The 27,906-nt window shown below is 42.1% G+C and overlaps 1 protein-coding gene across 5 annotated transcripts in view; it reads right to left on the bottom strand.

The window, feature by feature from the left end:
- OSBPL8 (oxysterol binding protein like 8) overlaps positions 1 to 27,906 on the bottom strand; it is a 441,028-nt gene that overhangs the window by 290,424 nt on the left and 122,698 nt on the right. For 3 of the 5 annotated variants that reach the window (XM_069764552.1, XM_069764556.1, XM_069764554.1), the window contains exon 3: positions 6,528 to 6,632. In XM_069764552.1, the coding sequence (XP_069620653.1) occupies positions 6,528 to 6,569 (42 nt within the window). In that variant the 5' untranslated portion in view covers positions 6,570 to 6,632. Of the gene's footprint in view, positions 1 to 6,527; positions 6,633 to 8,172; positions 8,291 to 27,906 lie in introns of those variants that run through there. The other 2 variants (XM_069764557.1, XM_069764553.1) reach the window with 2 other exon arrangements.

The raw sequence follows: 27,906 nt of genomic DNA, 5'->3' as shown, positions 1-27,906 counted from the left end.
ATATGTGGACAAAATTCTAAAACCTTTTGTGAATGCTTTGAATTCCCATGTGCGAGACACCACCGATCTTTTAGGCAAACTGGATGGTGTCTATCTGGAAGATGATATGATACTAGCCAGCATAGATGTGGAGGCGTTATACTCCTCTATACCACATGACAAAGGTCTATTGGCTGTGAACCATTTCCTTTGCACCAGGGGCACACAATACGATAGACACAACAAGTTTGTATTGCAGGCTTTGGAGTTTTGTCTTACTAGGAATGTGTTCCTGTTCGACCATAAGTACTTCCACCAACTCAGGGGCACTGCGATGGGGAGCCCTTGTGCACCTTCGTATGCTAATCTGCTCCTGGGTTGGTGGGAGGAAACCATGGTCTTTGGAGAGCATGCCTCTGGTCCAGATGAGAAGATAATATTATGGTTAAGGTACATTGATGATGTGCTGGTCATCTGGAGAGGGGATATTGATGATTTTGGTACTTTCGTAAAGGGCTTGAACAAGAACAACATTGGCCTACATTTTACACACGAGACCAGCCCAACAAAACTGACGTTCCTGGACATCTGTATAGAAAGGGGTAGCAACGGAGCAATTTCCACTAAAACACACAGGAAAGATACAGCCACCAATTCCCTCCTCCGGTGGGAGAGTAATCATCCGGTCCCACTGAAGAGAGGGATCCCCAAGGGTCAATACTTGAGAATTCAGAGGAACTGCTCTGACCTGGGTTCTTTTCGAGAACAGGCCAATGATCTCCGTGGGAGATTTTTAAATAGGGGCTACCCCGAGGGAGTTTTGAAAAGGGCCTACAATGAAACCGTTGCAAAAGAAAGGAAAGATCTTTTAACACCTAGATTAAAACCGGATAATGATACCACCATTCGCTTTATTACGAGGTACTGCAATGGAGCAAGTGATATCAGAGACATTTTTCAAAAACATTAGCCAATCCTCATGATGGACAAGGACATCAGAGGACATGTTGCCTCATACCCTCAAATCACCTACAGTAAAGGGAGATCTCTGGGTGACAGATTGGTTCACAGCCATTATGACCCAAAAAGTAATCTGACTCCACACCTAGGCCACACCAAAGGCTGTTTTAGGTGCGGTAGTTGCAAGGCTTGCTCTTCCATTCAGACTGCGAAAGAATTCTCGAGTAATGTAACGGGTACCTCATACTCCATCAGGCACTTCATTAATTGTCGAACCAAAGGTGTTATTTATAAAGCGAAATGTGAGTGTGGTATGGAGTATGTGGGAAAAACTAAGAGAGAGTTCCGTAGAAGGGTGGGAGAGCACCTTCGAGATATCGCTAACAGGAGAGATACCCCAGTGGCAACCCACATGAACTCTTTCCATCAGGGAGACATCACAAAGATTATGTTTGTGGGAATAAAATTCTGCCACCCGCGAGAGGAGGGGACTGGGATAAATTAATCCTTAAAAAAGAAAGCAGGTGGATTTTCTACTTAAAAACGGTCCAACCATTAGGACTGAATGAATTACAACCTTATAACTGCTTCTTATAGATTTTTATTCTTCCGGTCCTCCTCCTTCCCCTCTCATTACATGTCTCTTATGAGACCTCAGGGACTATCAGGAAGGGAGAGCCGTCAAGGAGTGGGGGCGCCAAGGCGTAAGGTTTTAGGGTGCCAACCCCCGCGGTAGGTAGGTTACAAGAGTGTTCAATATTATCTAGGCACATTACCCTATCCCCCATATATCATATGTTTAAACATCCAAGTTTATATATTTTTTTACATTTTTTCATTTCTATCTGTCCTAATTAGGGCATACAGGGTCAGATAGTTAGGGACAGCCGACGTTGAGTGGGGGCGCCATATGCGCAGGGTCTCTCTAGGGTGCCAACCTCCGCGACAGGTAGGATACAGAAGTATAGAGTGAAATGGAAGGGTATAATAGGGTGCCTTCCTTCATCACTTTATTGCCTATTTACAGTGGTGTCTCGCACTCCCTATAATTTTTTGTTGCGATATATATATATATATATTTATTTTTATTATTTTTTTTTTCCTCTCTCCCCTCTTGTATAGGTTTACCTGTTTATTTTTTAATTTTTATTATTATCTGGGGTCTCTCTCTCCTCCTTCCCCATCATCGCCTTGCCGTATTGGAAACTGCCGGGTGTGCCCTTCAGGGGGCTCACGGAAATGTTTTGTAAATAGGTCACCATGAGTCTTTATATCATACAGTATGGTTTTGTCGCCCTCTTTAAGAGATGGCATCTGGTCTCTGTGGACCCTCTAATTACTGTTTGGCATAAGAGGAGTCTGTAGAATACCGGACCATATCATTGGGTGGATGGCTATAATGTTATAGTCCATCCTTGTGTATGCGGTGAAGGTTATCGCGCTATTTATTCATTGGTGTACAGTGTATTATTCACCTGCATATGCTGTGACAGATCCTCTATGGATCTCACATTATATTGACTCCGGTACGGAATAATGGTAGTGTGGTTTAATGCGGTGTTATCTGTGGAGGGGAAGGCTCAGCGTCCCATTTCCATAGCACCCAGCACTGAGCGCTCCGTAATACCGGAAGCACAGAGAGAAGCATGGGAAGTGCGTCACACGCCAGGGGCGGAGCCTCTTAGGCGCACTTCCGTGCTGGAAGCATATCAATCACATTGAATCGGGGAACCGGTAAGCAGCAGCTACAGGTTTCACACTCCCCTGATGAGTCCAAATGGACAAAACGCGTCGGGAGACGCCATTATCTAGTAGAGGCAGTCTCGCCCTGTGAGAGACAGGACTATGCTCTCCAACACTGGGTGAGATCCATCCATTTATTGAGCTATACGGAGAAAGTGGCACAAATGTGTCTGATAGTATTGGCTATTTCTCCATAAGACTTGGATTGTATTGGCACATACAGAGGGACGCTCATGATGAAAATTTTTTTTTTTTTAATGGGGCAGCATGGTCTCGGTTTTGTTGTTGTATGCCAATACTTCTCATAGTCCCCTTGCTGTTCATATGCCTCCTACATGCTGCTATGTTCTTTGACAGCTGCATTCAGCACACTGTGTATATGGCACCGCTTGTATAAGAACTTGGATATACATCTTTGTCACACTGCAGTTTTGATAGGGTTTGGACCAGTGCACATTACTATTTTGATTTATTTTCTGTGATAACAGTTTATAGCAATAGTGCATTACACTGAGTTCAATCAACCTAATTATGTAAGACATATGACCAATATTTAGCGGTGCCACATCTATGTGGAGCACACTCATGGTATATTTGGGCAGCAATTTGGGTTATTTTTCGTCTATTAATCCCAAGCCGAATATATACATCTGAGTAGATTGGCTGCATGCAGCACCTTTGTTTGGAGTACACTGCCGGTAGCTGGCAGCCATACGTGTTGTTGGTCCACTTTTACATAGGTGTCTAAGGCACTGTCAACATTTTTGTGTTTTTTTGTTTACCTTTTTTTCCCCTATTCTGTGTTGGTAAGGGTTACACGGGCACAAGGGTTTCCTTTCCTTGTTGGTTTGTTTTTGTTTTGTTCATAGTTTTTATATTTAGACCTAATAAAGGTTACGTTTTATCCAATTGCTATTTATTATTACCTTTTTTGGATTTGATACCCAGCTGCAATATATATATATAGATAAAAAATAACCTAGTCATGTTAGGTGTCTATGAACTCGTACTGACCTGGAGAATCATAATGGCAGGTTAGTTTTAGCATTTAGTGAACCTAGCAAAAAAGCCAAACAAAAAACAAGTGTGGGATTGCACTTTTTTTGCAATTTCACCGCACTTGGAATTTTTTTCCCGTTTTCTAGTACACGACATGCTAAAACCAATGATGTCGTTCAAAAGTACAACTCGTCCCGCAAAAAATAAGCCCTCACATGGCCAAATTGACGGAAAAATAAAAAAGTTATGGCTCTAGGAAGGAGGGGAGTGAAAAACGAACACGGAAAAACGGAAAATCCCAAGGTCATGAAGGGGTTAATGAGGCAGTGCAGATTAACTTTTTTTTCACTGACTCATGATTTCCCTCTGGAAAAATTCAAGCCTATGGCTGCAACAAAAATAAAAAATCTGATACTACAAAGCATATAGCATCTAGCATCCAAGTTTTATGGATACATTGCAATTCTGTAACAGGAAACTGTAAATGGTCTTGCAAATTATTAATAAATGCTGAGCAAATTATTAATAACTGCTGAGCAAAAAACTGATTGTATACGGACTGCACATGGATGACAAGTGAGAAAAAAAGACTTTTTTTTAGATGAAACTCTGAATGATTTTTTTATATCTTTCGTCATGTCGTGCGAAACTACCCTTGAGCTGAAACTTTTCCCACAAAGATATAGATCATTCTTATCTTGCTCTATAATGCCCTGCATGTAGCGCAGGTAAAACTTTCAACATGACAGGATCACATTAAGTAGAATATGTGACGTCACAAATCTACACTTTAATTATTATATATATATATATATATATATATATATATATATATATATATATATATATATATATATATAACACACACACCATATGTATAATCTCCATTGCCTTTCCATAGAGTGAAACAAGGGCTTCATAATGAATGAATGTTCAGTAATGTTGAGTAACGGCCAGATTTTTCCCATAGTCTGGCATTTGCAGAAACTGCACATAATTTTTACTACAAGCATTATAGAGCATCAGCAGGTCTAAAATGTGAATACAGACTAAATGGAAAAAAAATGAAAATGACCAAATACCAACATGTGGCTGTAGGGTAGGGAGGACTGCATTTAAAGGTTAAAGAACAGATCTTTGCCCTATCTCACATTCCAGAAACCTAGAACAAATGCTACATTTCTATCAATTGCTGCCTTCTTAGCAAAGATATATAAAGCAATTAATTGGAAAGTGGAAAAAAGGGCAACTTCATTTGCAATACAATTAAATGATGTAACTAAGGGCTTACCTTAGTGGCTTAATGTGCGTCAATGCAGAACATGCTCTGGTAATGAATACAGACGACCCACAACATGATTGCTCTACCCCTGGCTATTTATACCCCATGTGCATCATTTGATAACAAGGATTCCAAGTGTAATACATCCCAACATTATTCATTTATAAACTGATAGTCCAGATCACTAGCAAAAGATACTAATGCTCTAGATTGCCAGTGACTAACTCGTGCCAACTTACTGACCCAGTTTCACAGTCATGAACTCTGCAAGACATGACCCATTGTAGGAAACGTTAAATTAGGATTTCTGGCACCCACAAAGAGTCACAATTACCATGCTGGGACATGTAGTGAACCCATCTCTTCAAGAAAGCTTACAACCTTCAATGACAACGATGCCACCTCAACACCATCGGAGCTACTGCAACCCCCAACCTACTGTCTCCTTCCCACCATCCTACAGAATGTAATGCCGCAAGGGCAGGGTCCTCTGCACCAGTCTACCATTGTTTGTTTGCCTACTGTAAGTGATATTTGTGTTTTGTATGTACCGCACCGTGGAATCAATGCTGCTATATAAGTAAATAATAATGTAGTATAACAGACCACAGTAAAAAGCAGAGAGATCTATAGGGCAGATTTATTATTAGGACCTGAACATACACTACAAATCTTCACATTTGCTACAGGTTATGGCAGCGGTCATGGCTTAAGTGACACCACTATATTTGTGCCATTTTCATTAGTAAATTGGCACTGTATGTTTTGGAAGGTCTAAGACTAGGTTAGAAACCTTCACCACTCCAGCGGTTATCAAACTACAAGACCCAGTGCTCCCTGACCACCACAGCCAGTGGAAATGTTGAGAGTTGTGGTCTCACAGCAGTTGGTTGTTGTAGTCTCACAGCAGTTGGTTGTTGTTCCCTGTGATAAGACAATATTTCCAATCAAGGTTCTCTGAAGCCCTGGATTCCTTGAACAGTAATCATGGGTTCTCCGAAACACAGCAACAACGCAGCACAGTGTTATGCCAATAACAAACCGAATTCAATCTGCTCAAAGGAGAAATTGTGAGCACAATTCTAGCGCTGGGCAAGGCTATAGAATGCGTTACCAAACACGGCACAATTTTTTTTAACGCACCATTTGCAGCTAGGGCTTTTCTAGAAGCGGAAACAAGCAGTGGTTTCCCTTCAGTAACAAATTGGGATTCCCTGCTCTCACTGTGTTACAAACACTAGAACCAATAAAAAGGAATAAAAAATATTTGTTTTTATTCAAGACTAAAAATAATAATAAAAAAAAAATCAGATAAACTACCACTGTTTAGCAGTCCTTTAACACATGAACTGATCGTGCATACTCAAAATGTAAGTTACACTGCTAAACTCAACAGGCAGATGCATTAATGGAGAATTACACGCATATTTCACATATCAGGCATAAAGTTCCAAATTACAGGACAAGAGCAGTGCCAAGCCTGGGGCATAAAAAATCTCCAGACATGAGCATATCATTTGCTTCATCAATAACCAGTTGTAATTCAGACTTCAAATTAACTCACCGAAGTTTTCTCAGGTTCCACTTCTGAGCCGGCAGTCTCCATGTTGATGGCCGTCTCCTAATCTGCAGCCAGTTAGAGTTCTAACATTCCAAGGCCTTGGGTATCCTGTAACAATAAGATAGCATGTCAGCGCCAGAGGCAGGCCAAGACGGCAAGAAGAGTCCGCTTGTGTGCCAAACTAGATGACATTTCGTCAAAACTGTTCACTTGGTTAAGCAAATGGAGGAAAGGAAAAAACACAATCCATAAAACAAACAGTCACTGCTACGGGATGAAACGGCGGCTGAGCTCAGGTCTTTAATAGAACATCTGCTGCTATGAAATCCCCTCCTCAAACAGTGATTTGGAAGGCAATCCTCTCTGAGCAGCTGAAATAAATATTGCTCTCGCAGCACGGCGAAAAGAACCTGCACTTGATACACAGGATCTATTGGTTCCAGGATACAATCACAATGTTGGAGATAAATGCAGCTCTACACAACACAGCTAACAATGGACCTTTTCACTAGATCTATATGGCACATGCGAGGCATATACTGTGCCGGCTATATAAAGCTGCAATGGACATTTATAGAAGGACCAACATGCAAGCCAAGCTTCATATGCCAGCAGTAACGGACTGCTACTAAAACGACAGCCGACACTCCCATTAAAGAGCCACTACAAATACGTTAACTACATTTTTAGTTGCCCTAAGAAAAATGAATGCTAAACTGATTATATGTCTTTCCACAAAAGACAATACCTGATCAACCAAAACATTAAAATCAGCTAGATTAAATAAAGTTATCGTGTTACAATAGCATCTGTAAAAGGGTGGCATACATTAGGCAGCAAGTGGACACTCCACTCATGCTTTGGAAGCTGGAAAAATACTGCTGATGGTAGAATTGTGATGGTTAGAAAACTGGGTTAGAGCATCCTCAAACTAGAGGGTCTAGTGAGGCGTTTATAGTATTCACAAGTGGTCCATGGACAAAAGGCTGAATGACGTAAGTGGAAGGTGTAGACTAGCCCGTCTCCCACAAATTGCTGGCTATGACGGAAAGGTGCTAGAATGCGCCCACCTATACACCTACAATGTGCTCTTCAGCATCAGAACTAGACCATGGAGCTATGGAAAGTGGCGGCTTGGTCTGATGAATCACATCATATGGACCAGTTGGTTGCAGGTATATCGAATACCTGGTGAAGAGGTGGCACTAGGAGACAAGCCAAAAAGACAGTGTAATGTTTAGGGCAGTGTTCCCCAACTCCAGCCCTCAAAAGCCACCAACAGATCATGGTTTCTGGATTTTCTTAGTATCCTGAAAATATAGTTTGTTATTGGCTCTTGAGGACTGGCGTTGTGCACCCCTGGTTTAGGGCAATGATTTGCTGCAGACAGTAAAGCAGCATTTTCTAATGGCAGTGACCTTTTTCAGCAGGATAATGCACCCTGCCATACTGCAAACAATTGAAAAAAATGTTTTATGGAAAATGATAAAAGAGTTCAAACTATTCAAGTCACCGTTTTTTGCCTCTATATTCCCCAGTTATCAATACAATTAATGATCTGCGGGATTTGCTTAAAAAAAAAAAATAAAACTGATGCATCCCGTGAAGGCATTCACAACAAGCATGTCATAAAAGATCTGCTGCTAACCTCTTAGTGGTAGATACCACAGGACATCGTCAGAAGTCTTGTAGCGTGAACGCCTCGATGGGTCAGTTTTGGAAGCACTGTGGGGGGGGGGGGCCTGCAGAATATTAGGCAGTGCAGCTATAAAATAAAAAAAAAAAGATTCTACAATAGCAGTAACAATACACAAAAGGTCTATTTATATCATTAATTTGTTCAAAAACATCAAAATCCATGATATTCTAAAAGATCATGCCCCAGGACAGAGATTATTTCTAGGTTTATTCATGCCAATCTACTTGTATTAAAATGTAAATAAATAATAGCCACAAATGGACACTACTGACGGGTAGGGAACTGGAGCAAACCAGTGCAGGTGTACAGATAGGATATGGAGAATTATGTCCTTTTGTGCCATTTCTGTGTAAGAATGTTATGCACAGCTACATAGCTGCCTATTTCGTACTGCGCCAGCAGGCATATTATGCAGTCTTCCGAAATAAAGACAATACTAAAAAAAATAAACTCGTAAGTGCAAAAAAATGTAAATATTTCTTTCCTATAGGAAGGTATCCAATAATGAAGCTTGTCAATCCAGCTGACTGAATAATTCAATCAGGAACAGCTTTTTTCGCTTAATTACCAAGCAAGTCAACTCCAACGCGCTCTGTTCTTGCCAAGGAAAAGCCTCCAACATAAATACAGATTGACAGAACGCAAACAAAAAAGGAAAAAAGTGGAGCCCTCCATTGTGCTTAATGCATCCATCCTACCTCTCAGTACGTGGCTCTATGCCGTCAGTGGTAAACCCATGCCTGATTAACAAGGTGCACATCGAGATGGGGTCATGCAGATCTCCTCAGAACATTCGGATCATTCACCCATTATTGGATAAGGCTCTTAACACATAGACCATGAACTGGAATACATTAATTGTGACCTCTTCCAAACAAGATAGCATTATCAGTATTTCAAAAAAGAGAAATAAAATGGATTTACCATCCTTGTGGGGGCAAGGCTACATTCCATGAAAGATAAATACATATTAGATACGACATTATAATATGCCACTTCAAAGATATTTTCCTGCAAGTTTTGTAATTACATGGAAATTTCAGGATGTAGTTTGGAAATTAAACTTAAGTAAAATATCGATATTTAAAAAACATACAAAAATTCCAGTCTTGCTTTTATCCATGCTTATATATCTAGTTTGGGGTGAAGAAAGGCTTCCATTCACTATAAAGGGGAGGTCCAAAAATTCAACTTACCGTAATTTTCATCCTAAATCTTTAATGCCTTAACCCCTTAGTGGCCAATTCTTTAAAAATCTGACCAGTGTCACTTTATGTAGTAATAACTCTGGTACGCGTGAACATATCCTAGTGATTTTTAGATTATTTTTTTGTGATACATGGTACTTTATGATAATGGTAAATGTAGGTTAATACTTTTATAAAGAAAACAAATATTGACAATTTAAAAAAACATGCAATTTTCAAACTTTTAATGATTATACTTTATCCAGATAGTCATATCATACAAAAACATTAATACAGGACATATCACTTGTGCCTGCTTTACATCAGCACCATTGGGAAAATCTTGTTTTATTTTGTTAGCATTTCAGAAATGTAGCAGCAACTTTTTATTTATTTTTTAAGGAAATTTACGAAACTCTTTTTTAGGGATCTTTTCAGTTTTGAAGTCACTCTGAGGGTCCTATATATCGGAATCCCCCAAAAGTGGCACCATTTTAAAAACGCGCCCCTCAACTTATTCAAAATTGCTTTCATTAACTCTTCAGGTGCTTTTCAGTAATGAACACAAAGTGGCATGACAGGAATGAAAGTTTATTTTTACCATCTAAACTTTGATAATCTTTTAACAAGCCGCTATAGCCGACAGATTCTAATGCTATTATTTGGTCATGAACTGCCATGGCAAACATCAGGACCACACAATCAAGATCTCAGGGTGCCAATAGGGTTAAACAAGGAGCCCTCACACTCTGTTAACCATTTAAATACTGTAATCATTTTCAGCAGCATTTAAGGGGTTAAATGGCCATGGTCGGTGCCAACACTGATTGTGGCTGATGCAGCAACTTGTCAACTATAGTGTACAGCCAACAGCTGCTGGATTGTCACCCGTCAGAGGATCTTAGTCTCTTATATCACATGACAGTAAAAAGATGTACTGGTGGTCATTAAGGGGTTAAGCTAAACTATTTCAAATATAATTGAAATAAAAATTCCCTATGCTTTCCTAACAACACTAATTGCTCGGTTTTTGTTTTTTACAACTTCCTTTTTGATGATGCTGTGTTTGAGAATCCCAGTGCATGCTGGGATACTCAAAGCATCATTGAAGAGCTGAGGATGCAGTCACTGCCCCAACCTGAAACGAAGTGTCATCAGTGACACTTGTCTCAGGAGCTGTGCTAGTCTCCATGCAATTTCCACTGTGTATAAAGATGGTGCGCTTCCTCGCACGCGTGTATTAGTAGTACCGAGCCGGCACCAGAAGTGCACTGTTAGAGTGTTGTAAGGCGAATACCCAGCTTGCAGAGATTAGCGCCGTCCCCACAAGTGACATCTCTCTGTAACCCAGGTATTTGTCTTACAACACACACTACAGTGCGCTCTGGTGCCGACTTGCCACCGCTGATCTGAGCCAGAGAGAGCGCACTTCGCTCATCACGCAGGGACTAGCCCAGCCCCTGAAACGAGCGCCACTGATGATGCTTTCATTCAGGGAGTAGGGGCTGAAGCAGTGATCGCAGCCTTGGCCCCCGATGACGCTTCCCTTGTGTATCCCAGGATACACTGGCACTGGAATTCTCAGAGCATCACCAAAAAGGAAGTTTAATACAAAAAAGTTTGATAGTGTGGTTAGGGAATCTTTAATTTAAGTATATTAGAAAATAGTTTACATAACATTAAGTCGTATTTTTGATTACCCTTTAACGAAGCACTTCCATTACCATTTTTATTTTTGAAACGTGTGTGTATGTGGATGCAATTTGAGTGTGTTAATATACTCACCTACCGCGGTTTTCTCTGGTGACCATCGCTGTTCTTCTGCTCCTTTCAGTGACGTCACTGCAAATGAGTGCACTGTGTGTGAGCCGGAGTCGCTGATATAATGAAAGCCTATGGAGCCTTGCTCTGACTCGGCACAGGATTGCACTATAAGGCTGTGTGCACACGTTGCGGTTTTTTTTGCGGTTTTTCCCGAAAAAACGCTATAAAAATGCAAAAAAAAAAACGCATACAATAAGCATCCCATCATTTAGAATGAATTCCGCATGTTTTGTGCACATGATGCGCTTTTTTCCGCAAAAAAAACTCATTGCGGCAAAAAACGCAGCATGTTCATTAATTTTCAGGTTTTTTTGCGGATTTCCCACTCCAAAATGCATTGGGAAGTGTCCGGAAAAAACCGTGACAAAACCGCGGCAAAAACGCATGCGGATTTCTTGCGGATTTCTTGCAGAAAATGTCCGGAATTCTCAGGAATTTTCTGCAAGAAATCCTGAACGTGTGCACATAGCCTAAAAGTCACTTCCGGGTCGGAGAGCAGCATGACCTGGAGAGGTCTGCACGCCGATGAGGGCATTCAGAAGAAAGGTGCTGGACTGCGTTCTTAACCTGCCAGACGCCAGCACTTCGCTGAATGCTGTGGGGAGACAAACTTTTTTTTTTCCCGGCAGCATTGGGTTTCAGTCACGGGGACGGCACTGGCGCTGGTTCAGTCACCGTTCTGAGTATGCAGAGCGGCGGCTGTAACCGTGCCCCTGACTGACAGCTGAGCACCAATGTAGAGCCAGTCAGGGCCAGGAGTGCAGTTAGAGCAGCCGATCTGTACACTCAGCGCGGTGACTGAACCCACAACTCTGCCGGGGGAATAAAAGTTCATTTTCTCTTTCAGCTAAAGGTACCTTCACACTGAGCAACTTTACAACGAGAACGACAGTGATCTGTGACGTTGCAGCGTCCTGGATAGCGATCTTGTTGTGTTTGACACGCAGCAGCAATCAGGATCCCGCTGTGACATCGCTGGTCGTAGCTGAAAGTCCGGAACTTTATTTGGTCGTCAGGTCGGCGTGATTTGTCATGTTTGACAGCAAAAGCAACAATGCCTGCAATGCTTTTACATGGAGCGAACAACCAGCGAGAACGTTAAGTACGTCACTGGATCGCTCCTGCATCGTTCTGCTGTTGCCGGTGTTTGACGTCTCCTAGCGACCTAAACAGCGACGCTGCAGCGATCGGCTCGTTGTCTATATCGCTGCAGTGTCGCTTAATGTGACGGTACCTTAAGTGCAGATGCCAGGCAGGTTAATAACGCTATTAACATGCAGATTTACCCCATACCTCCAGGTTAATGATAGTGAGAGTGCTTTAAGTATATGCTCATACTGCAGGGTTTTTTCCAGGTACCTTTTGAGTGGGTCCACTCCAAAGACACCTAAAAACTCTTGAAAAACTTCCTATTCATTTCGATTGAAAATTAACATTACTGTTTATGTGTTCAGGATTTTGTGTAACTGCTTCTGGTCTTACACGGATCGTGAGGGCATTTGCAGAAATATCCCTTGATTTCATTCTTGATGGTAGCACATACCCTGTTTACTGCAGAGAAGGGATTGCTGGCTGCATATAAGATGCAATGAATGACAAATATTTTCTCATAAGAACACAGTGCAGGTTGACATTGGGCGATGGCTGGGAAAGAAGGTTTCTTCAGGTAAACGTCACCGCAAAATCCAGATGGATATGGAATAAAGTTACAATACATAATATAATAAATTTTGCACAATAAGGGGCGATTCAGTTTTCTACTGATTTTTAAACTCTGATGTTATCCCCAAGGTCTACCCCAACAGGCATATGGAGAAAAAAAGGGAAAGCGCACAAGTAGTCAATTAACACCATCTAGGTTTGATAGAAAAAGGTACCGTATCTCCCAGGCAGGATATAGAGGCCAAGAAAAACAAAAACATGTAAAACAAAAGGTTAGATAAATGGTGGCTATTTCTTATCAAACAGAAATCAAATGCCGGGAACCAGAGTTACAGTGAAGATGGTGAATAATTAGCAACGTATTTTTCTTTAACCCACAGGTCTTCTTCATTCCTTTAACAATTCCAAGAAAAGCGATTTCTACAACTCAACAGTACAAAGTTGAATTCATTAAAGTAAATCATCGTTTCATATTTCTGCAGGTCTGATCTTCACATACACTGTCGGTAATAGCAATGGAAGCTACCCAATACAAGCCATGACTTATAATTAACTAGCAGCGGCAGTCCACAAAGTTACTGCACAAAAATCAGTGATGGGTCGTTCTACTGCAGAACACCCATTGTAAAACCTAGTCAGTAGAACGGTTAGACAGTTCTGATAAATGATGCCCTACATGCTTGTGGTTGTATGACTATACTGCTTCACCAATAGAAAACTGTTGGAAACAGGCGAAGCAACCACATAGGAGTCTATGGTAACAGCTGAAGTTCCAAGTGAAATCCATCAGCAGGTTTTTGCTGGTTAGGCAATATTCACACTAGCAGTTTTTGGTCAGTATTTTACATTAGTATTTGTAAGCCAAAACCAGAAGTGGGTGATAAATGCAGAAGTGGTGACGTATTTCTATTATACTTCTCCTCTAATTGTTCCACTACTGGTTTTAGCTTACAAATACGGATGTGAAATACTGAACCAATACGGAGCGTGTGACCATGGCCTTAATGTGAGCTGTAGGAGCATAAATCCCAATGCCAGGGATTTATCAAATACTGGACTGCGTGCTTTGTTTCAATAAAATCATTCTGTTTATTAGCAGGAAACTTTAACTAGAGGACTAGTTTCTTGTGCCATGTAGTTTAACCTCGCCCCACCACTGATTAGCAGCTTTCAGTGGATGTATTGTGTATGTAAGAGGTGGACTGGACTCATGTTCCTACCCCTGAAGACACCAATCGTGTTGTAATGTGAACTATGTCCTGCGTTTTTTGTATATATTGTGTCACGTGATGATTACCAATACATAGCCCCTTAAGGCCCCTTCACATTAAGCGACGCTGCAGCGATACCTACAACGATCCGGATCGCTGCAGCGTCGCTGTTTGGTCGCTGGAGAGCTGTCACACAGACAGCTCTCCAGCGACCAACGATCCCGAAGTCCCCGGGTAACCAGGGTAAACATCGGGTAACTAAGCGCAGGGCCGCGCTTAGTAACCCGATGTTTACCCTGGTTACCAGCGTAAAAGTAAAAAAAAACAAACACTACATACTTACCTAACGCTGTCTGTCCCCGGCGCTCTGCTTCTCTGCACTCCTCCTGTACTGGCTGTGAGCACAACGGCCGGAAAGCAGAGCGGTGACGTCACCGCTCTGCTTTCCGTTTGACCGACGCTCACAGCCAGTGCAGGAGGAGTGCAGAGCACAGCGCCGGGGACAGACAGCGTTAGGTAAGTATGTAGTGTTTGTTTTTTTTACTTTTACGCTGGTAACCAGGGTAAACATCGGGTTACTAAGCGCGGCCCTGCGCTTAGTTACCCGATGTTTACCCTGGTTACCAGTGAAGACATCGCTGGATCGGTGTCACACACGCCGATCGAGCGATGTCCACGGGAGATCCAGCGACGAAATAAAGTTCTGCACTTTGTTCAGCGACCACCGATCTCCCAGCAGGGGCCTGATCGTTGGTCGCTGTCACACATAACGATATCCTTAACGATATCGTTGCTACGTCACAAAAAGCAACGATATCGTTAACAATATCGTTATGTGTGAAGGTACCTTAAGTGACAGATAAAATTTTGACCTTAATGACGAGGCCAAGTATTAGAAATCTGACCAGTGTCACTTTATGTGGTTATAACTCTGGAATGCTTCATCAGATCCCACTGATTCTGAGATTGCTTTTTGTGACATATTGTGCTTCATGCTAGTGGTACAAATTTGTTAAATATAACTTGCGTTTGTGAAAATTTTGACATTTTGGCAAAAATATTGAAAAAAAAATTAAAATTTTCAAGCTTTCAATGTTTATATCCTAAGGCTACTTTCACACTATCGTTATCTGCAATCCGTCACAATGCATCGTTTTGCAGAAAAAACGCATCCTGCAAAAGTGCTTGCAGGATGCGTTTTTTTTCCCATAGACTTGTATTGACAACACATTGCGACGGATTGCCACATGTCGCATCCGTCATGCGACGGATGCGTCGTGCTTTGGTGGACCGTTGGGAACAAAAAACCGCTACATGTAACGTTTCTTGCTCCTGACGGACCGCTTTTTCCGACCGCGCATGCGCGGCCGGAACTCCGCCCCCACCTCCCCGCACCTCACAATGGGGCAGCGGATGCGCCGGAGAAATGCATCCGCTGCCTCCGTTGTGCAGTGCGTTAAACGCTAGCGTCGGAATCTCTGCCCGACGCATTGCGAAGGGGAGATTCCGACGCTAGTGTGAAAGTAGCCTAATTAATAAATAAATTGTCCTATATGTCTATTTTACATCTGCATCATTTTTCAAACTTCATTTTATTTTCCTAGGATGTTAGAGGGATTAAAAGCTTATAAGCAATTTCAAATTTTTTCAACAAATTTACTAAACCTGTTTATTTGGGGTCCTATTCAGGTTTCAATGGACTTTGAGGGGCCTATGTATTGTAAACTCCCCAAAAGTGATATCGTTTTAAAAACTACCACTCAAATTTTTCCAAACTGTTTGTCAGTAAATTTTTTAACCCTTCACGTACTACACAGGAATTAATGCAAAGTAGAATGGAAAAAAATTACTTCTAAAATCTTGCTTTAGCCCCATTTTTATCACTTTTGAAAGAGGTAACATCAAAAAGTGGACCCTACAGTTTGCTACCCACTTTCTTTTGAGTGCAGCAATATCCCACATGTAGTCAAAAAGGTCTGATTGGCCCAACAGCAGGGCTCAGAAAGGACGAAGCAACATTTGAATTTTGAAATTGCGGGAGATATGCTACATTTGCAGGGCCCCTAAGGTGTCCAAGCTTCAGACAGCTCCCCGAGAAAGCCCACGCGAAACGCACGTTGGGACAGCTAGTCTGATGTCACACAGGGAAATTCTTGTGAGAGAATGGCTATCTGGGTGTTTAACCCCTTAGTGACCAAGCCAAATTTTTGAAATCTGACCAGTGTCACTTTATGTGGTAATAACTCTGCAACACTTCAACAAATCCCAGTGATTTTGAGATTGTTTTTTCGTGACACATTATACTTTATGATAATGGTAAATTTAGTTCAACATTTTTTGTGTTTATTTATAAAAAATATAAAAAATTTGAGAAAAATGTTAAAAAATTAGCAATTTTCTAAATTTGAATGATTATCCCTTTAATCCAGATAGTCATACAACAGCAAACCATTAATAAATAACATTTCCCACATGTCAGCTTTACATCAGCACCATTTGTAAAATGTTATTTTATTTTGTTAGCATTTTAGGAGGTTTAAAAATGTAGCAGCAATTTTTCATTTTTTCAAAGAAATTTACCACATTTATTTTTTTAGGGACTTATCCATGTTTAAAGTGACTTTAGGGGTCCCATATATTGGGAAACCCCCAAACGTGATACCATTTTAAAAACAGCACCCCTAAACATATTGAAAACTGCTGTCAGGTAGTTTATTAACCCTTCAGGTGCTTTACAGGAATTAATGCAAAATGGCATGACAGAAATGAAAATGTGTATTTTTACCACCTAAATGTTGCTAACTTCTAAACAGATTACTATAGCCGGCAGACTCTAAGGCCGCTATTTGGTCATGAATTGCCATCGCAAACATCAGGACAACAAAATCATGATCTGAGGGCACCAATTGGGATAAAGAAGAAGCCCCCACACTCTGTTAACCATTTATAATGATGTAGTCACTATTGACAGCAGCATCTAAGGGGTTAAACAGATTTAGAAGGCGCAGATACTGATCGTGGCTGGTACAGCAAGTTGTCAGCTATAGTGTACAACCAACAGATGCTGCATTGTCATCTGTATGGGGAGGCTATTCTCTTATATCTCAGGTCAGTTAAAAGACGTATTGGCGGTCATTAAGGGGTTAATAAATTAAATAGTAATCTGGATAAAGTGCTCACAATGTTACTCTGCAGGAGCGATAAATTTATACTGACTACGGTTATTCTGATTACTATTTTTTCATCTGTTCCTGTACTTGTGAGACATCTCAAGATATATATTTTATGTCAATCATTTGGTTACTAATACTCCCATGAGACTTACTCTCCCTACACCTATAGTCATGTGTTGACCCCAGACTACAATTACCCAAGGTTTTTTTGTTGTTGTCTCTATATGTGTATCACATGTTATTGCCTTTTTTGATTACGATTTTATAAAGATATATCTACGTTTACTGATAGTTGACTCCTTGTCTTTAGCACTATATGCCCTCCACACAGTATAATGGGCCCCACATAAAAAAAGCAACAAAAACTCCCCTCTCCCCATTCTCAGCTGCTGCGGTCTCAGCAACAAGATCTCTGAACCTCTGCACAGCGGTCGCGTTGCAGTGACGTCATCGTTTCCGCTGCAAGAAGACATCAGACATAGAGGGCGTATGATGGCGGAGGTAGCATAAGCTGATGGTTCCCCCTTTCATCATTGCTTTCAAATGTATCAACATCGAGGATGAGAAACAGTTGAAGGTGCAATGTCGGGCGGGGGTCAAATACACTCACCATGTGGGACAGAGTTTGACGTGAGTCTCTCAACTGAATTAATCATAATTTTTGGCATTTTTAAAAAACGTCTATCTTCTCAACACACTAACCTCTTATGGAACTGAATGCAGAAAATCTAAATCACTAACAAATGCTGGAAATCAAATACAGAATTGTTTACACAAAAATACTAAATATCCATATGGCACAAACACACACTTTGCCAACAGTTTAGCATGAACTGGATCAATTAAGCTTCTCCTTATAACCACAGCCAATGGCAAAGGATTAGTGTGTGGGTGGAAGAAACAGAGAACATATTTCACTAGACTAACAGGCCCTGGTGGATTGGATGTTACTTTTAAAATATATATATAAAACACAATACAAAATAAACATAAGGATAAACTGAACAACAGCGCTGAAGTTTTCATGTGTATCGCTATTCTTTATTTACATTCAAAACATAAGGTTAAAGAGAAGCGGTCAGTTGTTTCATGCTGCATGAATCAGAGACCTTCTCCCGCATTCAAAACATTTATGATTTACTTTAACCCCTTAGTGACGGAGCCAATTTGGTACTTAATGACCAGGCCAATTTTTGCAATTCTGACCACTGTCACTTTATGAGGTTATAACTCTGGAACGCTTCAACGGATCCCGCTGATTCTGAGATTGTTTTTTCGTGACATATTGCACTTCATGTTAGTGGTAACATTTCTTCGATATTACTTGCGATTATTTATGAAAAAAACGGAAATATGACGAAAATTTTTAAAATTATGCAATTTTCAAACTTTGTATTTTTATGCCCTTAAATCAGAGAGATATGTCACGAAAAATAGTTAATAAATAACATTTCCCACATGTCTACTTTACATCAGCACAATTTTGGAAACAATTTTTTTTTTTGTTAGGGAGTTATAAGGGTTAAAAGTTGACCAGCAATTTCTCATTTTTACAACACCATTTTTTTTTAGGGACCACATCACATTTGAAGTCATTTTGAGGGGTCTATATGATAGAAAATAATGAAGTGTGACACCATTCTAAAAACTACAACCCTCAAGGTTCTCAAAACCACATTCAAGAAATTTATTAACCCTTTACGTGCTTCACAGGAACTGAAACAATGTGGAAGGAAAAAATGAACATTTAACTTTTTTTGCAAACATCTTAATTCAGAACCATTTTTTTTATTTTCACAAGTGTAAAAACAGAAATGTAAATTTTGTTATGCAATTTCTCCTGAATACGCCAATACCCCATATGTGGGGGTAAACCACTTTTTGGGCGCACCGCAGAACTTAGAAGTGAAGGAGCGCCGTTTGACTTTTTCAATGCAGAATTGGCTGGAATTGAGATCGGACGCCATGTCAGGTTTAGAGAGCCCCTGATGTGCCTAAACAGTAGAAGCCCCCCACAAGTGACCCCATTTTGGAAACTAGACCCCTTAAGGAACTTATCTAGATGTGTGGCGAGCACTTTGAACCCCCATGTGCTTCACAGAAGTTTATAACGTAGAGCCGTGAAAAAAAAAAATTGCATTTTTTCTACAAAAATGATCTTTTTGCCCACAAATTTTTATTTTCACAAGGGTAACAGGAGAAATTAGACCACTAAAGTTGTTGTGCAATTTCTCCTGAGTACGTCGATACCCAATATGTGGGGGTAAACCACTGTTTGGGCGCACCGCAGAGCTTGGAAGAGAAAGAGTGCCGTTTTACGTTTTCAATGTAGAATTGGCTGGAATTGAGATCGGACGCCATGTCGCGTTTGGAGAGCCCCTGATGTGCCTAAACAGTAGAAATCCCCCACAAGTGACCCCATTTTGGAAACTAGACCCCCCCCATGGAACTTATCTATCTAAATAAAAAATATTTTTTTTTCCACAAAAAAGATTTTTTAGCCCCCAAGTTTTTATTTTCACAAGGGTAACAAGAGAAATTGGACCCCAAAAGTTGTTGTCCAATTTGTCCTGAGTATGCTGGTACCCCATATGTGGGGGTAAACCACTGTTTGGGCGCACGACAGAGCTCGGAAGGAAGGAGCGCCGTTTTGGAATGCAGACTTTGATAGAATGGTCTGCGGGTATTATGTTGCGTTTGCAGAGCCCCTGATGTACCTAACCAGTAGAAACCCTCCACAAGTGACCCCATTTTGGAAACTAGACCCCCCAAGGAACTTATCTAGATGTGTGGTGAGAACTTTGAATGCCCAAGTGCTTCACAGAAGTTTAGAATGCAGAGTCGTGAAAATTAAAAAAAAAAAATTTTTCCACAAAAAAAGATATTGTAGCCCCCAAGTTTTTATTTTCACAAGGGTAACAGGAGAAATTGGACTGCAATAGTTGTTGTCCAATTTATCCCGAGTACGCTGATGCGCCATATGTGGGGGTAAACCACTGTTTGGGCGCACGGCAGAGCTCGGAAGGGAAGGAGCGCCTATTTGGAATGCAGACTTTGATAGAATGGTCTGTGGGCATTATGTTGCGATTGCAGAGCCCCTGATGTACCTAAACTGTAGTAACCCCCCACAAGTGACCCCATTTTGGAAACTAGACCCCCCAAGGAACTTATCTAGATGTGTGGTAAGAACTTTGAATGCCCAAGTGCTTCACAGAAGTTTAGAATGCAGAGTCGTGAAAATAAAAAATATTTTTTTTTTCACAAAAAAGATATTGAAGCCCCCAAGTTTTTATTTTCACAAGGGTAACGAGAGAAATTGGACCCCAGAAGTTGTTGTCCAATTTATCCCGAGTACGCTGATGCCCCATATGTGGGGGTAACCCACTGTTTGGGCGCACGGCAGAGCTCAGAAGGGAGGGAGCACCATTTGACTTTTTGAGCGCAAAATTGGCTGTCGTGTTTGGAGACCCCCTGATGTACCTAAACAGTGGAAACCCCCCAATTCTAGCTCCAACCCTAACCCCAACACACCCCTAACCCTAATCCCAACCTGATCCATAATCCTAATCACTAACCCTAACCATAATCACAACCCTTAACCCAAAACAACCCTAATGTCAACCCTAACCATAACCCTAATCAAAACCCTAAATCCAACACACCCCTAATCCTAATCTCAACCCTAACCTTAACCTAACCCTAATCCCAATACACCCCTAATCACAACCCTAACCTTAACCCTAATCCCAAACCTAACCCTAATCCCAAGCGTAACCCTAATGCCAACCCTAACCCTAATACCAACCCTAATCCAAACCCTAACCCTAATCCCAGCTCTAACCCTAACTTTAGCCCCAACCCTAGCCCTAACTTTAGCCCCAACCCTAACCCTAGCCCTAAGGCTACTTTCACACTTGCGTCGTTTGGCATTCCGTCGCAATCCGTCGTTTTGGACAAGAAACGGATCCTGCAAATGTGCCCGCAGGATGCGTTTTTTGCCCATAGACTTGTATTGCCGACGGATCGTGACGGATGGCCACACGTCGCGTCCGTCGTGCACTGGATCAGTTGTGTTTTGGCGGAGCGTTGGCACAAAAAAACGTTCAATGAAACGTTTTTTTGTACGTCGCATCCGCCATTTCTGACCGCGCATGCGTGGCCGTAACTCCGCCCCCTCCTCCCCAAGACATAGATTGGGCAGCGGAGGCGTTGAAAAACTACAGCTGCTGCCCACGTTGTGCACAATTTTCACAACGTGCGTCGGTATGTCGGGCCGACGCATTGCGACGGCCCCGTACCGACGTAAGTGTGAAAGAAGCCTAACCCTAAATTTAGCCCCAACCCTAACCCTAAATTTAGCCCCAACCCTAACCCTAAATTTAGCCCTAACCCTAGCCCTAACCCTACCCCTACTTTTAGCCCCAACAGCTGTTCTCCTGCCGGCCGGCAGATGGAGACAGATGGCGGGCGCACTGGGCATGCGCCCGCTATTTTCTTCTGCCGACGGCCAGGAGGAGCAGCAAGAGGATCCAGGGACACAGGTGAGTATTGTAGGGTCCCCGAATCCCCCTATTTCTCTGTCCTCTGATGTGCGATCACATCAGAGGACAGAGAATTACACTTTACTTTTTTTTTTTTTCTTTTTTCTTTGCGGTCGCCGGTAAACAGTTAATTACCGGCGATCGCAAAACAGGGGTCTGTAAAATCAACCCCAATCATGCTCTTTGGGGTCTCGGCTACCCCCAGCAGCCGGGACCCCAAAGATTCTCCCGGTGCCGGCCGGCGGGCGCACTGCTCATGCGCCCGCCAGTTTGAAGATGGCGGCGCCCACCGGGAGACACGAGGAGCATCGGGGGAGCTAGGTGAGTATTGGGGGGCCATCTGGGACCCCTTTTCTCTGTCCTCCGATGTGCGATCACATCGGAGGACAGAGAAATTAAAAAGAGATCGCTTTTTTTTTTTTGCGATCGCCGGTAAACGGTTAATTACCGGCGATCGCAAATGCGGGGTGGGTTAAAAAAACCCCGAATCATGTTCTCTGGGGTCTCGGCAGCCGAGACCCCGGAGAAAATTGGCCTCTGGGGGGCGCTATGTACTTTTTCCACAGCGCCGTTAATTAACGGCGCTGTGGTTTAAGTACCCTTAGCGGCCGCCGTTAAAAGGCGTATCGGCGGTCGCTAAGGGGTTAAAAGGCTGAAGTTTTTCAGAGACAAACATAGTTGAAAGCATAACTTAGGATGAGGTCACTATTCAAAGAGGTATGCTCCTTCCCAAGTGCTAAGCTAGACTAAGAGGTCACGCACCTCTCCTAGACCCATCTTGCATCCCTTATCCCAGTCCGCTAGACTTTGCTGTACTCCACGTTGAGCCTGGTGTGATCCCATGTGAGCATCCGCCCAGACTTATATAATGCCCACCAAGACACACACTTGTGGTTTCGTATTAAAACTACAGTTTTGCGCTACACAACTTGACCTGCTCAGCTGCTGTCTGCAGTCTCTTGGACTTCTCCCATTGGACTTCTCCCACATGCCTACCTGCAGTCTCCCGGATGTCTCCCTCCTGCTTGCATGCGGTCTCATGGATGTCTCCTTTCCCACAGCTGTGTCCTGTGTACCACAGCTGTTTGCTGCACTGACACTCACGGTCTGTGTGCCCACCCAGACCTTGCAGGATCAAACATGCCTTATGGCTTGTGTACACGTTAAGTATTTGCAGCACAAAAATCTGCTCCAAGCACTGACGTGTTGTCAAGAAAAGCACTGTCATGCGTTAACCACGACAGAGCGAAGCCAGACGACCGCAGCGTCCGATTTCTCCTACTTCTGCATTGGTTAGAATCACTTCACCTTCATATTAAATGGTGTCTGTTTCTTTTAGCAGTGCAGGGGTTAATCTGCTCAGCTGAGACCTCCTGGAAGCTTTCCTGCATTAAGGCTCTCAGCTGTTCACTGGTAGCAACTCCCATCTCCTATATAATCTGAGCCCTGGCTAGCACTCATTGTCAGAGCTTGCTTATGCTGCATGGCTGGAGGTTGTTGCTATCTGAGAAGGCATTTGGTGGATTTAGCTGTGACTGTTGCTAGGTTTTGGGTGTGTCATACTTCCCCTTCACCTACTTTGGTTTAACCCCATCCTCCACTCTCCGGTGCTTTACTTTGCTTGTGCAAGTAAATTTGTATGATTGGTATTTTCAGTTATCCCTGTTACACTCTTACTTATCTCTTCTCTGGGTGGAGGAAGGGTACAGACTGAAGGTGAATTCAGGAGCTAAGGCAAGGTACGTGGCCCCGGTATGTTCATTGCCAGAAGTAATCCGGTGAACAGGGCGAGCTAGAGTGCCCCTAGAGTTAGGGACAGGGAAGGAGCCCCTGGTCCCAGGACACCCCAGAATACTGAAGGAGATAGCAGAAGAAATTTTTGAACCACTCTCCATAATCTTTGAAAATTCTTGGAAAACAGAAGTTTTGGAAAAAAGAAGACTGGAGAAGAGCAAATGTTGTTCCTATCTTCAAAAAGGTTGTGAACAGTCAGAATAGGCAGCTTCACAGGAGCGCCAAGCTGGTGATGGGAGTTTTTTAGTGCAGATAGCACACTGCAGCTCCAGTAGGATGCCTCAGAAGAAGATAAGACTGGATGAAGTAAAAATGGACCGATCATATGGAGCGCAAGCGACACAGTTCAGCTGGTATTAAAAAGTCTTCATTAAATATTTCCACAACGCGTTTCAACGGAATAGTTGCATCTTCTTCAGGTGACAGTTATACATAGAGTAGGACAGGGGAGGTATATAATGGAAGAACAGCAAATGAAAATTAAGAAGCAATTTCTAAGAACACCCACATAATAAAAATGCACATTATAGCTGCAAAAACATTTAAAAAAAAAATAACACCACACATACATAGCTGCACTAGTATAAATACAGATAAAACCAACTTAAAAACAATTTAAACAATTAAAACAATGAACACAAAAAATTTAGGTACACAAAAAATTATAACACCGTACATATACGTGCACATATTATGTGACTTTCTCAATTGTGAGGTTTAACCCCTCAGGGGCCGGCGTGCCGACTTTGAAAATCCCCAAACTCTCCCTTCTTATTAAATAATTAATTATTAAATTATTGTATCGATCAGGCAAATCCTCTGGAATCTGGTCAATGACAATAAGTTTTAATGAATTCAAATTCTTTTGGTGCACTAGAGAAAAGTGTTTGGAGAGGCTATGTAACATGAACCCATTCCGGATATTATGGCGATGCTTATTTCGCCTAGCATGCATCATCTGTATTGTCCGACCGATGTATTGCAAACCACAACCACACTCAAATAAATAACGTAACAAGATTGGCAATTAACGCGGCAGTTAATTTTAAAGCTGGTGCCTGTGATAAGGGATTTAAATTCACGCACCCCATTCAATATAGAGACACAGCATAAGCACTTAGAGGTCCCACATGCAAAACAACCTGGATTGGAATTTATCCTGGTTGTAGGGGTAAGTGAGGACTTGAGAGGTGTGTTGCTAGGGGCAACAAGATTCCTAAGAGTTCAATTTTTCCAAAAAATTGTTCTGGGTTGTGCAGGTATGTGTGTAGATAGTATGGGGTCTCCTTTTTCAGAATAAACCAGTATTTTTTTAATAAGATCAAGTATGGTGACATGGGATTGGTTAAAATTAGTGATAAGACTCCAGTTCACTAAATCTGAAGATTTACTTGGCCTGTTCTCCCTAGATTTTATTTTCTCAATGCATTTCCTTTGTGTGACTGCTCTAGCCCTGGTGAAGGAATCACCAACCAACTTCTTAGGGTAGCCTTTACTCCTGAAACGATCTTTTAGAATCTCGGCCTCCTTAAAGAAATCGGTGTCCTCCGTATAGTTCTTTCTGATCCTCCAATATTGCCCGTAAGGGATGTTTGAGATCCACTTAGGGAGATGGCCACTGGTGAAGCCGAGGTAGCTATTTATGTCCACCTTTTTGAAGTGGGTGGAGGTTGAAAACCGACCAGATGGATCGACGTGCACCATAAAATCCAAAAATTGAATCATTGTATTGGATATATTAACTGTGAATTTGAGTCCAAATTCAAATCAGTCAATGCCCGAAATGATGGGGCATCAGAACACACGTTCGCTCTGCTGGCACCATTATAATCTATGGCCCCACAGGCACATAAGCCTAAATCCCATTTTGCAGGGGTTTGGACATAGGCCCTGAAGGGACCAATGAATAGGTGCTGAAGGCAATGTGAAAGCATCCACAGGTAGTTAGAATGCAGAAACCAGTCTCAGATTTGTGCTGCTCATGGATCGAGCTGCATGAACCAGTTGACAAGTCAACTTTAGCAGTCTGCCCAATACATTTTGTAAATTTTTGTAAAAAAAAATTCTAATCAGCTTCATTGCAAACAAGAGTTTGAATTAAACTACTTCCTATCACTCGTTTTGTTCTTGGGTAATACAGAGGTGCCCATTTAAAGACCTCATCTATCAGCCTTAGTAGTCGCTATTCACTCAGCTATGTTCTCACAGTGTGTTTTTGCTGCCTTTCTTAATGCAAATTTTAAGCTGTGTTTTACAGTACCAGCAAAAGCTATGACATGTCAGAAACCTCATGCATACTCTTGATTTTTTTCTGACGGAATTGGAAAACTACTGTGATTTTAAAAATACAGCATGTCTCTTGTTTGAGCATTTTTGCAGAGTTTTTTTCATTCTTACAAAAGCAATGAGTATGTGAACAAACACAGTAAAAATGGAGGTATCAGGTTTTGAGCGTTTTTAGTGAAGAAAAAAAAAAAAAAACATGTACCGTAGTATGTGAAACCCATTTATTTTTGTGATTTTCCCAAGTTTAAACCATAATATTGTGGGTCTCGTCAGCTGAGAAAGGCAGCAACAATTAGTACCATTTAATTAAATTAATGAGATGTGTAAAGTAAACAGGGTCTGACCAATGTGTGAAACTGAACAATACCTGATGAATTTAAGGGCCAACCAAAGTATGAAAGTAAACAGTGTCCTACAAACTCAATGCACTGCCAATGTCTTAAGGTACCGTCACACTAGACGATATCGCTAGCGATCCGTGACGTTGCAGCGTCCTCGCTAGCGATATCGTCCAGTGTGACTCGCAGCAGCGATCAGGCCCCTGCTGTGATGTCGCTGGTCGGGGAAGAAAGGCCAGAACTTTATTTTGTCGCTGGCTCTCCCGCTGACATCGCTGAATCGGCGTGTGTGACACCGATTCAGCGATGTCTTCGCTGGTAACCAGGGTAAACATCGGGTTACTAAGCGCAGGGCCGCGCTTAGTAACCCGATGTTTACCCTGTTTACCATTGTTAAAGTAAAAAAACAACCACTACATACTTACCTACCGCTGTCTGTCCTCGGCGCTGTGCTTCTCTGGTCTGGCTGTGAGCGCCGGGCAGCCGGAAAGCAGAGCGGTGACGTCACCGCTCTGCTTTCCGGCCGCTGTGCTCACAGCCAGACCAGAGAAGCAGAGCGCCGAGGACAGACAGCGGTAGGTAAGTATGTAGTGGTTGTTTTTTTTTACTTTAACGATGGTAACCAGGGTAAACATCGGGTTACTAAGCGCGGCCCTGCGCTTAGTAACCCGATGTTTACCCTGGTTACCGGCATCGTTGGTCGCTGGAGAGCTGTCTGTGTGACAGCTCTCCAGCGACCAAACAGCGACACTGCAGCTATCCGGATCGTTGTCGGTATCGCTGCAGCGTCGCTTAGTGTGACGGTACCTTTAGGTAAACTATTCTTAACCAATTCAACTCTCCCACTGTTTTGTTAAGAATAGTCATTTTTTAGACAATCTTATTTTCACTTAATAATTTAATCAAACTGCCCTTTTTTCCCCAAAGTGGTTTTATGGTTTCACATAAGTCTTTCATTGGTGGCCTAACACCTTGCATTGTTCATGCTTCTGTGGTGGAAGCGAAGCTGAATTTCGGGATCCTGAAAAACCCAGCAAAACCTGCTTTTTGTAAGCAGCTCCTTTACTTCCAAGAGAGCAGGTTTGGCCCGCAGAAAAAATACCCAGCAAAACCGCAAGGTATGAACATAGCCTAAGAGTCTCGGTCACTCAGGAGGCGCCAATACACCTCTGTAGTGAGTTATTTATTTTTAATGGAAGGCGTGTAATGCCCCATTTTTCCAGCATTAGTGCTGCAGTGGACGAGTACACTTGCTACAGTGTTTCCTAAGAAATTACAGCTGATTGCTGGTGGATCCAAAGCCACAATCATATATCTGTGTGTCACAGGCAAAGCATGGACTGTGATGCACAGACTAGACTGTCCACAGATCTCCTAACCCAAAGTTAACAGCCTCATATTTCAAGAAACCCAAGGACACTCCATGTTCAGACCGTCACACAGATGTGTGAATGCAGCATTACACTAGGTTAATCAATAATTCGCTTTTTATTTAAAGACCTTTGAAATAAAAGTAGGGGATAGAAAAAAAAGCATTACATCAGACTGCTTCTACCAGCTTGCCTTAATTTCCTGAAGCCATTTCTTCCCAAGAATGGGGTCTCATCTCCCACACTCTCACTATCTGGTGAATAGGATTTAACTGCCCATAGCAGAGCTGCAGCTAG

Source organism: Ranitomeya imitator, chromosome 4 (assembly GCF_032444005.1).
Source record: "Ranitomeya imitator isolate aRanImi1 chromosome 4, aRanImi1.pri, whole genome shotgun sequence".
Classification (NCBI taxonomy): domain Eukaryota; kingdom Metazoa; phylum Chordata; class Amphibia; order Anura; family Dendrobatidae; genus Ranitomeya; species Ranitomeya imitator.
This window is presented reverse-complemented; position numbering and strand designations above follow the sequence as displayed.